This window comes from Bombus vancouverensis, chromosome 18, assembly GCF_051014615.1.
Source record: "Bombus vancouverensis nearcticus chromosome 18, iyBomVanc1_principal, whole genome shotgun sequence".
NCBI classification, from domain to species: Eukaryota; Metazoa; Arthropoda; class Insecta; order Hymenoptera; family Apidae; genus Bombus; species Bombus vancouverensis.
Window position 1 is genome coordinate 4045944 of NC_134928.1, and position 14023 is coordinate 4059966.

At 37.3% G+C, this 14023-nt stretch overlaps 2 protein-coding genes across 11 annotated transcripts in view; both read right to left on the bottom strand.

Moving 5' to 3' along the window:
• Btk29A (tyrosine-protein kinase Btk29A) overlaps positions 1 to 14023 on the bottom strand; it is a 341971-nt gene that overhangs the window by 47692 nt on the left and 280256 nt on the right. The window lies entirely within an intron of this gene.
• Positions 1078 to 7277, bottom strand: LOC117160319 (uncharacterized). The gene has a single exon (XM_033341009.2). The coding sequence runs from the start codon at positions 5024 to 5026 to the stop codon at positions 3908 to 3910; it is 1119 nt and encodes a 372-aa protein (XP_033196900.1). The 5' UTR covers positions 5027 to 7277; the 3' UTR covers positions 1078 to 3907.

Here is a 14023-nt window from a genome sequence, read left to right on the forward strand (position 1 = left end):
GAACCGAGCGCGTTGCGAATTGACGATCGTGACGAAACATCGCGACACAGTTCACCACAATACGCAAACAGTGCGATGGCGCTGCGTGGCGCTAAAACGGTTAAAAGCCTCTCTTCTCTTCTGAAATGCAATTAGCAGCATCGAGTTTGCCAGTATGCTGTACTTCGCGTCGGACAAACTGTTAACACTCATCGCCGCAATCTTAACGCAGTATCTACCAATTACCCTTCTCGTTCTTGTTTTCCCCGGCCCCATCAGGTCGTTTTATTATCGCGAAACGACGCAAGATTCGGTCGAGTGTTGGGAGACAAACGGCGCGCCAGAAACCAAGAGAGAAACAGCGGAAAAGAAAAAGATTGAGGGCGAGATGGGAATGGCGAAGCACAGCGGAATTGCGGCCGGCGAAAACATTTAATTGCGGGGAAACAGAGTAGCTGGAGTGTGCTAAAAGGCTTGTGAAGTGCGCGTAACTACGCTAAACAAGCGCCAACCCCGCCATCTTCCTTTTATTTCCGTCATAAACCGGCTCCGGCTATAAAAAGCTTTGTGCTCCGCTCGAGACAATGGCCGACCGGAAACGAACGACCGGTCGAGATTGACCAGCTCCGGTTCGTTGTGCGATGCGTCGGTCAGCTACCGATCTATTGGGCTGGCAACTAAGTGATTGCGGATTTTGTCATTACCACCGAATGATAAAATCCGCAATTATTTAATTGCCAACGTAATAATCCCCTCAACGACGATGTATAGTTTCTACGAAGGTGTAGATTGGGTTATTGTTGATAATTAAATTGCGGATTTTTGTGCAGAAACTTAGATTATTTAAAAATGTATGAAATATCCAAAGTATAGTAGAATATGATATTTAATAAAGGAAACAATTTCTTATAGCTACGTTACATTTTTCAAGTTATACATATTTATATGAATATGAATTTTTGCATAAATATTCGCAGTCTATTGATAACAAATTGCTTCCAATATCATTGATTTTTATGGAAATTTTTGCAGCAATAAATATATACCGTGGATGGTTATACAAATTCGGATTACGAATCGAAGTAGAGGTTCCATTCACACAGATATTGTACACAGAAATTTCATTTTCAGTATCTCGTATATTTTTCTATATTCTATACATTTTGTTTAATTTTCCATCAAATAAAAATGGTTCGTAAATGCACGAACATTCGTAGTATAATAATAAGTATTTGAATAATCGGTCGTTGATTTACTTCAATTTTTCGGAGGGTTCTTTTTTTTTTTTAGGAAATCAAAATGAAACAATACATTCGGGTTTCTTATAAAAAAATTATATACTTTGCTTCTGACTATATTGTAAATGAAAATAAAATTCTTTGGCCATAATATTGCGGTATAAACGACGTCCACATAAAACAGATGACTCAGAAGCGGGAATTGAAAATGTATGAACAAGGTAATGGCGAATGCAAATAATTATATAAACAATTCACGTTTTTTCACAGCTAAAGAATTTATAAGACTTATAGATTTGTTTGATAACGTAGACAATGGCGGAATGAAATTAATGTTCATGACGTTAATTGGCGGATTTATGAAATATTGTTTTCTATTCTTAACAGAGACTTCTTTAAGACTCTGCTTCTTTTATCAAAAATACTCAAGTTACGTCGTTTACGTATTCTACGATATACGACGTTACTTTTAACCGTTTGAGCACTATGGTCGCATATATGCGTTCTCAGATAACAATTCAATTTAGGTTATGTACGCATATATGCTTTCTCACATAACGCATAAATTCAGGTTAAAAGTAGCGTTAAAGTGGCGTGATTGAAAAAACGTATGGATGTTATCCACCTGACATTCTGATAATTTCGTTGAAACAAAGAAAGTTAATTATCAAACTGGCAGAGCAAAGCGAAAACAAAGTGTGTAACAGACTACAATGCCTTGATGGGCGCAGTCGATAAAATCGATATGAGCTCACTTCGCTGCGTTCGAAAAGCACAAAATGGTATAAACAATTTTTTCCACCTCTTAGACCTCGCTATATATAACGCATATATTCTTCACAATAGTGCTAATAATAAAACTAGAACATTTGAAAATTTTTATCTGCTTCTCATAAAAGATATTTTGCAAAAATACCCGCCACGCAGAGTAGAGGCTAAAGGAGGAAGAGTTCGTTCGAACGACAGTTCATTTCGGTTAACGGAGAGACATCTCTCTACATCCTGCGTAACTAAAGAAAATAATAAACAGTCTCCGCGACGAAGATGCGCTGTTTGCACTGAACATAATCGCAGGACTGACTCGCGTTAAGAATGCAAAAGATGTAACATTGGCTTACGTATAGAACCCTGCTTTCAGATCTACCATACAATACAAAATTATTAAATTTTCAATTTAAAAGATATAATTCCAAACTTTGATATTGCTCATGTTATTATTGCTTAATGAAATAAATGGTTATTAAGGCTTTTCATGCCATTACATAATTTATTTTAGTTACAATTGATATATTTTGCAATGAAAATTCAGTCTGCTCAACTTGCGCTCTTTCTTCCAAAGTACGCAGCCCACGGTGTGCTTCTTCGTAAAGAGTGGGCCGTCCATGACGCACGCCTAACGTCGGACAACGCAGCGCTCAAAAGGTTAAGTATTAAACTTGTCGCAAAATCAGTAGCAACGAATTAAAAGAAATATCCATCCGCGATTAAATTAGCAGCTCATGTAATTGAAGCGTTTTAGGTGATTTGGACAGCTCTAATTCCAGAAACTAAATGCTACCATTAATTATTATACCGTGGCAACGAGGCGCCACTTGTTCACTTAGGAATTTCTAGAGAGTCTCAATTTCCACTCTGTCAGCAGATGAACAGGTTTCACTCGATTATATCTGAATTTTCAGGCGTCAATCGTCCAAATCTTCTGAGAAATCATTCTTTTAAAATTAAAAGAAAAAAAAAAAGAAAATCGAGAAAGTAGAGAAAAGAAGAATAAATCTACCAACGACACGAAATTCCATCTTAGAGGACCCATAGATCTTCTATCAACGAGATTAAAGTAAAATTCCCATTTCGATATCTGCATTTATATTGGGTTGGCAACTAAGTGATTGCGGATTTTGTCATTAGGTGGTAATGGTAAAATCCGCAATCACTTAGTTGCCGACCCAGTAGTACCTAAAGCAAACTGAGAATCGTGTCTCCAGCCAGGGACTCAGTCGAGGAGAGCGAAATTCGAATGCCATTTAGAGGATATGATTTTAAGACTTTGGCAAATTTGGCGACAGGAGCCTTCTCTTTGCTTCACAAACATTTGATCTTCGTTCGAAAGGGATTTACACGAGCCACGAAATTCACGAACGTTCTGCACCCTCTTACAAACTGAAGAACCACGATGAACACCAATTCAACGATGTTTCTTCCACTTTGTCCAATCTATTTTCTCAATCTCATCGAATAGAATTCTCAAGAACGTGGTTGCACGTAGAACCGTTAGCTTTCCTGATATTGTCCAATTAAATGGTAGCGTGAAATCGACAGGGAATTCAGTCCAAGTTCCAGCGATGTTCCAACCAGTCAGTGACAGAAGCCTACTGGTAAATTCTTAGTTCAGCCGACATCCACACTCTTGATGATCGTTTAGCCATCCAAGTGACGTAAGATAACTGAAAGTGCACTGGATTTGCCAAACTTGGAACCTGCAGGCCTTCCATTCGGTCGCTTCTGTAATGTGGTTAACTGCAAGGTCGATCCTGATCTTTCGAATGTCAACTTGCTGCTTCACTTGTTTATGCTTTTCTAGGAACGTTTAGAACGGTTATCATCGCCTGAATTTCCATTCGAGTTCGTCTGGATCACGTTCCACTGAATTAAACGACCCGCACACATTTATTGATTTGTTTATAGTGTCAGGTTTATGAGTATATTATGGTGGAAGAAGACAATCCAACGACGTTTTCGTTGATGTCACTGAGATTGTTATGAATGAAATGGAACGACTCTATATTGCCACTGCTGAAAGCTGCAGGATCCACGATGTCAATGAAATTGTAAGACAAATCTAGATCGTACAATTTCGCCAGTTTGTCAAAGATTCCGACGGTAATATGAGTCAGTTTGTTCCTCCTCAAGTTCAATTTTCTCAAGCTAGACAGATTGTCGAAGGACCCAGGTTCTATATCAGCAATCTCGTTAAACTGAAGGTTCAGCATCTGCAACGAGTCAAGGTCGTCGAAATCTCCTTTGAAAATGTTCGTCAGTGAATTGTAATCGAGAAACAGAGCGGTCAATGCTTTCAGTCCACGAAACGTGCCAGGTAGGATCTTGCTTATAAGGTTATATTCCAAATGCAAATGAGTGAGTTCGTGTAGCTTCTCGAAGCTGCCGGGCACAATCTTGCCGATCCTGTTGTTATCCAACCTAAGAAACTGCAACAGATCGGTCAGGTCAACGAAAGTGTCTTGCTCGATGGATGTTAAGCGATTGTATCTGAGGAACAACCACTTCAGATAGGGCAATCCATCAAATGCATGTTTTGGTAGGTGATCGATCCGATTGAAGCTCAGATAGAGAGCCTTCAGCTTCTTCAGCTCGGAGAACAGATAAGGTTTCAGGCTGACTCGGTTGTTGTCCAGGTGCAGCTCCTCCAAATCCGCCAATCCACGAAACGACAGCTTCGTTAGTGTGGAAATTCGGTTGCCGTGACCCAGGCTCAAGCTGGTTGCCGTCAAGTTCTCGAACGCGTCCTCACGCACCTCGATTAGACTTAGATCGTGGATGCTCAAGCTGTTCGCTTCCCCGTGTTGGCTGACGTTCACGAGAACGTCATCCTCACGGCAGATCGTGTAGTCGTTGCTCTGCCTACACGTCACTACGTCTGGCGACGACGACAAGGATGTTGGTATGACCAGCGAGAGAACAAGCAGCCACGACATCACGATGCAAACCTTCTGACCAGACACCGGGTTAAGCCACTGTCTGCCATCGTATCGCTCTGTTATATGCATTATGCATTGACGAGTGCGCGCGCACATGTGCCATGTACACGGTGTCTAGGGCTATTACTTGTCGGCCGACGATAAGCAGGAAGCGGTAGCTTCGATGCTGTAATTGGGATCGTTGACTTGGGGTGTCTTGATTGCTACGGATGGCATTTCGGTAATTCGTTTGATAGTCTTAGCTTTTATTGCCGAAATATAAATAGTTTGATTGGTATATTGCAGAGGGAACGATGAACTGATTCTCGTTTTGTCAAGGGAGCTCATAAAGGCTTTTACTTTCTATTGGGTTGGAAACTAAGTGATTGCGGACTTTGCCATAGATGGTATTGAGAGAATCCGCAATCACTTAGTTGCCAACCTAATAGAAAGTAAAAGCCACGCTTTATGAGCGCCCTTGACAAAGCAAGAATCAGTTCAATGCTCCCTCAGGAATATGCCAACCCAATATTGAGCTGTCTTGGTTCCTATGGATGGCATTTCGGTAATTCATTTGATATTCTTAGCTTTTATTGCTGAAATATACATAGTTTGATTGGTATATTGCTGAGGGAACGATGAACTGATTCTTGTTTTGTCAAGGGTGCTCATAAAGCCTGGATTTTATTTTCTATTGGGACTTTCCATGGCAACTAAGTGATTGCGGACTTTGCTATTAGGTGGTATTGAGAGAATCCACAATCAATTAGTTGTCAACCCAATATTTCGCTTTCTGATGCTGGGTATATGTATATGTATATGTGGACGTTGCAAGCGTGTTTTACTTTTTATTGGGCAGTTATATCATTTGATTAGTGCACGATTGGAGGAAGAATGAATTGGCTGTTCTTTTTCGTCGAAAACGTTTCATGCTTCGATTCGTGAAATTGGATTCAATTGATTCATGGAAGCCATCTTTCAAGAGAAGTCACTCTGTAGATGAATCTGGCAGATAAAGTCAGCTTGTTTTCCACCTTAAACAATTGGTCTGCAAAGCAGCAAGTGCTTCGATATCTGTGTTCTGAGAAAGATCTTCAGCGAATCAGATCATTCGACGGATATAAAGGATAGATGAACCTTTGTACATTTTGTCTATTGATTACTTCTATCCTCATATGTGACAAACAAGTTTAGGTTCCAACTGTGGCAATTTACAAGAAAAGTTCTCTGTTGCTTCTTTTTCATTGGCAACTAAGTGGTTGCGGCTTTTGTCATTTGGTGGTATTGACAAATCCGCAATCACTTAGTTGCCAACCCAATAATTAGATTCAGAAGCAATTGCGACCAATTTACTCGTAACGTGTACCATTTTTTAGACTAACGTGGGGTCCTTAACCCTTTGCACTGCGAATTTTATTTCAATTTCGTTAGCAGCATCTCCCAACGCTTTTAAGTGTTTTACATGAAATTTACTTTAACTAAAAAGTAAGACAATTTAAATAAATAAAATGAAGAAACAAATTCACTTAAATACCAGTTTTATTCACACTATTGTTGTATTTTGTAATTTTTAAAGTATGATATATCTTGAAACAATTTCTGGGATGCAATGCAGCTTTTCTTTTGCAGGTTTCACAAAAAAGGCTGGGACTCGACAAAGGAGCTGCTGAGATAAAAACTGACGTCGAGTCACACTCGACATAGAAGTGCAAAGGTTATTAATCGTAACGTGTACCATTTTTTAGACTAACGAGGGGTTCAGAGTATTCGAATCGCCTAATCAGCCGACGATTAATGCGGCCGTGTTAAATCAGATCATTTGTATCGTTCTGTGTGTAGTTAGTTTCACTAAAAGCATCACGTGTCCACGCTGCAAATGCCTTTCAAACTCGGTGTTGTCCAGCCATCCGGTCGGCACCGCAAACGATATGAAACTCTTCCATCGATTTGTTTATAAATTCGAGACACGCGCTCGCGATTGCATGAAATTAGAACGTAATTAAACCTATTGAGAGCGTAATTATGCTCGATGGAAGGTATTTTCAAATATATTGGGCTGGGAACTAAGTGATTGCGGGTTTTGTCAATACCACCTACTGATAAAATCCGCAATCACTTAGTTACCAAGCCAATAAACACAACGACAGAAGAAACCAACTTTGCCCCAACTTTTGAAATATTTCTTTTTAAGATTCATAATAAATAAATGTATAGCAACACTTATATTACACTTAGAATTGATATCAAAATAGTTTCAGATTCATTTGATATGTGATTGAGAAGATATCCGTGGATACACATTTGCACGCGTCTTAGCACCCTCTTTGTCTCGCCATCTTCTATTGAGTTGGCTACTAAGTAATTGCGGATTTTGTCTGTAGGTGGTATCGACAAAATCCGCAATCACTTACTTGCCAACCCAATAGATGAAAAGTGTAGAATACGATTTTCTCATGTAAAGCTTAATTTTGAAGAAAACTGTTTCTGAAAAATTGTTCACTTACATAGATAAGATACTTAATTGATAACCTTTTTCCTCCTGTTTTCTTCAATTCAATTATTTCTTTTAAAATTATATACACACTTTCGAAATTAATTTCCCTGAAAACTAAATCGTAGATTACAAACATTTAAATGAACTATGAATTTTAATATGATTTCCTTTCGCTTAAGAAATCAATCCTTGTTCGCCCTATGATATCCCAATATTAAGATAACATCAGTTTGAAATTGCACCATAACCTTACTTTTAAAACTGCTTTATCGACTTTCCCTTACGACTTTGGAAATCGATGGTCATTTTATCAGAACTTTGGCGATTATTTCGACCGATATACGATGAAAAATCGACGTGATTCGCTGATAGGACTTTTTATGAAAGTTGGTGTTGGCGAATGGAAAATTAATTATCTGAAAGTCGAAGTTATCGCGTCGTGTCGACAGAATATACACTTCGCGCTCTATCGAAGCTTCTCTGAAACTAATTATTTTGCAGCCACGTCGAGTTTTCGTGCTGCGCTCCGGCAATGTTTGGCATTCATATTTGCGTATCGTAGCTGTACGTTGCTTTCATTTTCCTTTATTTATACTCGACGCTTTGGTTTTTGCGCATGGCCACCCATTTTCAAGCGCGATTCTCACTGCATCGATGCTCTCGATCTTCCACCTGCTATTGGTTTTCGCTTGATCGTGGAAAATTGTTACTATGATATCGATAACGACAAACCACCAAAATTTCACACGAAACACTTGATGTATTTTTTTTATCGAAATTTTACCGATATTAAAAGATCGCACTATTTTGTTTGGTCTGCAGACAAAATAACAAATTGGAGGTTTACGCGGAACGGTCTTAACCTCTTCCTGTGCTTTAACACTACAATTACCGATAGTTAACACGAAGCTATTTCTACCAAAACCAGTGAAAATGACTGGTCTTTAAAAAATACGTAATAATAGAATATTTTTATATTTATTGATTTATTACTTTCTAACAGACGGAATTCCATGTTATGTTGTTGAGAATTGCGAACTTTAATTGCCGAAATAAATGTAGAGGAATACTGAGGTTACACTTAGAATTCAAATTAAAATAGTTGTAGATTTATTTAATAAACGATTTCCAGGATTTTCGTCGATATACATTTGCACGCGTCTCGGCACTTTCTTTGTCTCGCCATCTTCCGTACCACACTACCAACGGAACAGTTGCATTCATCTGTTTTTCGAGACGCCGCGACACACATACTTCCACACACTCATTCGCATACGTGTGTCACTACTACGCGGCCAATCTAGTCTAGCACACAAAATTATACGTATCTCAATATATGTGGTACATTTTTGGTATTATTAATCCATCTGGGACCATCATCCCTAAACGAGAGTTAACACATTTATAAAATTGTAGAGCCAGTCATTTTGATTGGTATTGGTACAAGTAGCCTCGATACAAAATTATTTTAAGTTTGAATAAATAAAAAACAAAATAAAATTCATTATATTATTCTTTTAGTTATCGTTGCGAAAGTCATTACATCATTGGGGGAAAAAATATATCATGAAGTAGGAATTTTAAAATAAAATTGTAAAATCAATCAATTGGATTGGTGTGGTAGTTCCAGTGTTAACAAGTTTGACTCGTGATGAAAATCTTGGCCCAAACACGAATATCACGAGCCAGGCTCGTGAACAGATGGTTTTACATCTGCCAGAGTGTTTTAGGAAGCATCATGGAGGTTTTTTAGAGTTGTAAATATTTTCTTATTAGATATTGATATAAGGTGAACATTCCTTATTGTAGTATCATAAAGTAATTTGAATTAGAGATCGGTTAGAATTAGAAAAAACCATGTACGTCGTCTTTCTGTGGTTCGTTTACATTTAAGAGCGCCTATGTGACTAAAGTCACCTTGTTCTTACAGAGATATGAGAAAAACAACAAACAGCGTTAGAGCAGAAGGATGGTTTCGTGTTTCAAGGGGGGATGACCGAGAGGTCCGAGTATGCGAGTCGAAAAGTGTATGTGTGTTGCGAGAGTCAGAGTTGATCGAGACATCGAAGAGTAGAGTCGAGAGAATTGATCGAGTTGCTAGTCGAGAGAGAGAGAGAGATAGAGAGAGTGTGTTAGATTCGTTGTGACGAGAGTTGCCAAATAACTGTAAAGTTATTTGATATAGATACGAGTATCGCATTTAGTTTCAGTTAAACAAACATTGTTTTCTGTCCAATTTATACTTGTATATTTAATTCACTATTAATAAATTGTAAGTAATCAGGAAAAAATTTATATCTTAATTTTCACAATACTACATTATAATTGAATTTTAGTATGATGAAAGATGAAAGATGAAAGATGGTTGAAGTAAAAGAAATAGAATAAAAGAGGTGAAACAATATACAGTGACTGACGAAAATATTCAAAAGCTTACACTTATACAAATTTCAATTAATAAAATAAGGTGTACTAAACTAATTTGTTAAAACAATTTGGTATCCATAGTGATGGAAAAGTGTCAAGATTACATCAGTAAAATTTGAAAACGATTCAATAATATGGATAGGAGTTATGATACATTTATTAGAAACATTCATGATAAATGTCTCACAGAAGAATTCGAACGCTGTAACACTGCTGATAGTTTCTCATCTTGCTTTGCACCGAATGTAAACATTATTGCTAAATGAAAATATTGGTACGTTCACTTGATGTTATGATGTCGCTTCAGTAACAGTAACGTAAAAGTGTGCACAATAGTATTTAAAAAGAATACCAAAAAGTCTGAAACAAAAAAGTGTGAAAGAGAAATAATATCCGATTACAGGAGGACGGCAGATCATATAACGAGATTGTCAGAATTGTGAACAGAAGTATGTCCACGATATATTATATCATAAAAAAGTGAAAGAATGAGAAAACACTTGCAAACAAAGCTCGATCAGGTCGACCAAAGAAATTGTCTGGAACAGAGGAGAAAGTTATCATTCGCGAATTAAAAAAATCCTACTGCATCCGCTCCTCGACTCGCAATTATGGTAGCTGATATGTTTCATAAAGAACTTCACCCGGAATTATGTCGACGAATCTGACGAAACAATGATTTCCAAGGCAGAGTACTGCGAAACAAGCCATACATTAATGCGGTAAATCATAAAAAAGATTGATTTTTAAATATTTTTAAATATTTTAAAAAATAACCTTAAAGAAAGTGTCCGTAAATTAGGATTATTGGAAGATTTCCACTTCCAACAAGATAATGATCCTAAGCATACTGCTAGAATTGCGAAAGAATGAATCGTATATAACACACCACGCATGCTAATTACTCCACCGCAAAGTCCAGACATAAATCCGATTGAAAATTTATGGGCTGAAATCGGAAAAAGATTAAATAAATTTCAGATAACCTCAAAGCAAGTATTGAAAGATAAAATTATAGAAATATGGAACTCCGTTGAGTGTAGTTTTACAAAATCATTGGTTTACAATATGGAACGTCGATTGAGACACACTATCGCTGCTAAAGGTGGTCCAACAAAACATTAATATTAAATAATTTAATAATATATGTAGCGTTCAAATACTTCTGTCAGTCACTTACAATGTGTGTTTCTAATAAATGTATCAACTCCTACCTACGTTGTTGAATCCTTTTCAAATTTTACTGACATAACCTCAAAACTTCCATCTTCCTACTGACATCTGCTTGTCTAAGCAAATTACTTTAATGTACATTATTTCGGTCATTCAAGTTTGCATATGTAAGCGTTCGAATACTTTCGTGTGCCACTGTATATCGAGAATATAGTTGAAACTTGATCGTTTTGCTCGTAAAAATAACACTCGACCGCTATCAGTCATTGCACCCTTACCATACTGCAATCAATTAAATTGTAATTTACTAAATCTACTGAATGATAAACAATTATCGTTACGATGAATTACAGTACGGAGCACCTATCTATCAGTGGGAATAAAAATTCAGTAAAATCGAAATTCCGTTGCAGAGAAACCTTATATAATTTCCCTTCTTTTTTCTTACGGTGATTTATCGTTACCGAACACCAGACACGTCCCCCCCCCCCTCTGTTTTACATTTTCCATTCTTTCCTTAAAAAAGATATTTCACGCGCGTGCTCTGACGCGCTAAGGGAACAAATGTCAGCAGAGAAAAATGCGGCACGAAATTTGACGCGACACCCATCGTGAAACAAGAGAAAGGACAAAAAGCCATTTCAGCTGTGAAACATTTGTGTAATTCCATAGGAATTTCGTTTTGTTCGTCCAATTATAAGGACTATGGGGGGGTTTGTCTAACTTGGCGTTGCTCTCCATCTACGGACAAGTTTCCACGATTTTCCACCGTTTGAACTTGACTATTTTACGCGTGTCGTAACGTCGCGTCGTCTGATCGATTCCTTGCTGCAGCAATGGCATAGTCCTTTACGACATTTGTCCAATTCGACCTGTTTGCTCCACTGCAAATGGAAACCCATAATTTACCAATATTATGTTCAATGGATTTCATAATAGCGCTTTGCTTGCTTCCGCGCCTATGTGTATTTACGTGTGTGCGTGTGTTTGCCTATTTACCCTTCGGCCTTTCTGTGTCTATACATGTGTGTTCGCGCACGTATTTATCGTCCTGCTTTCTGCACACGCACACACGTCAATGTATTCCATTCGTTTTCTATAGTTTTTTGTACATGTGTATGTCAGTGTAACCGGATATCTTTTATATTCGTGTCTCGTATACATACGTTTTTCCTTTCTTTGAATATTGTCTGTTCACCTGATTATATCTAATTTAGTATAACGGCGGCCCCTAAGCATCGGACTACTTGATATGACATTTTTTTTTAACATTAAATATCAGGTTCCATGGATTTCCATTTATCTTCAACTTTCTATTGGAAAAATTAAAATTCTTCTTTCCCATTATCTTCCTATCCTTTCGCCTTTTGCTTCGTTTTCAGCTGGAACACCTTCACGAGTGGGAATTTCAATGAAACGCAGTGGAACGAAGCAACATGGCCGACTTTCGCGATGTAGTACACATATCGTATGAAAATGTAACCCGATACGCGGACTTGTTTCACTTTTTTACCAAGCGAACAGTGAACTTTCTAGTCGAGTGATCGTAGTGTATTATTGGGTTGGCAAGTAAGTGATTGCGGTTTATGTCATTAGGTGGTAATGACAAATTCCGCAATCACTTAGTTGCCAACTCAATAATAACCAGATAACTAACCTCGAATCGATACCGGTTTTGTTACCTTCCTGTTAATCCAGATCGGGCAACTGGTTTATTTCCTGGTTTACTAATTTAGTTAATCAAACATTCATAGATACAAAATACTGTACGACCTCAAGATAGTAAATTTTAGAATTTTTGTAATATCTTTCTTTCTTCTTTCTTCCTTTAACAGATTTCACACTTTATAGTACTATGTTCTACTTCGTTAAAATCACTGTAACCTTCATTTCTCGTTTCTTTGATAGATACACATTTCATACTTTAGCTTTCAGTGGTTCTGCTATTCATTCTTTGCGATTCCAGTTACATTTAACATTTGCTTATGACCGATTCATACTTTGCCATTATAGTTTTATACTTGACTAATTTTCAACCAGATTCAGAATCTCTACAGACTTATTTGAACTTTCTATGCGTCTCATTAAAAATTTCCTCAGTGAGGTTTCAAAACCGAAACTCAAAGGAGATAGTAGATATCACTAATACAATTATATATAAATATTATTTAATATAATAGCGATATTATAATATAATTAATAATATAATATAATATTAAGTATTATGTCTGTGTAATATTACGAACCTTTTTGCGTATTTTAAATCGTAATCTTTCATGGAAATATAATTCCAACCAATTCAACGTTTCCTTCATAATCTGTATGAAACGATCATGTATTACACTTTATATGAGATCAGCAAATGTTCCAATATTTACAAACAGGAATGTATGCTCTTGACGACGTCAACGTTATCGGCTAAGTCAATTAAATCAAACCCGTGCTTCACCGGCCAATCCCGTGGATATCGTGAACGATACTTTTTAGCCGGCTTAGAGGACCTGAATCGACCGATAAAATCAATCGATTGACGTTTCAAGTCGCATCCCCTGTTCGTTAGAGAAATCCTTCAATCAATTTAAGTTTCCCCGAGAGCTGCTTCATTTCAATCCAGTGTCTAATAAAAATAACCAAGGAAAAATAATACACACGGCGACAGAAGGATCCAACTTTACCCAACCTAACCCTCACTTTCCAAATATTTCTTTCTAAGATTTATAACTGTTGAGAACTGTGGGTATTGATCACCGAAATAAATGTATAGCTACACTTACATTACACTTAGAATTGATATCAAAGTAATTTCAGATTCATTTGATATGTGATTGACAAGATATTCGTCGATACACATTTACACGCGTCTCACCACTCTCTCTGTCTTAAACTGAGCGAGATCAGCTATTCTTTGTGTACACGAAATCCCAATTCTCTGTTCACTATATACATGTCATAGTTAATGCAATGAGACTATATTTAATACAACTAAAAACAGACATTCGTTCCATCCGATAAATATTTAC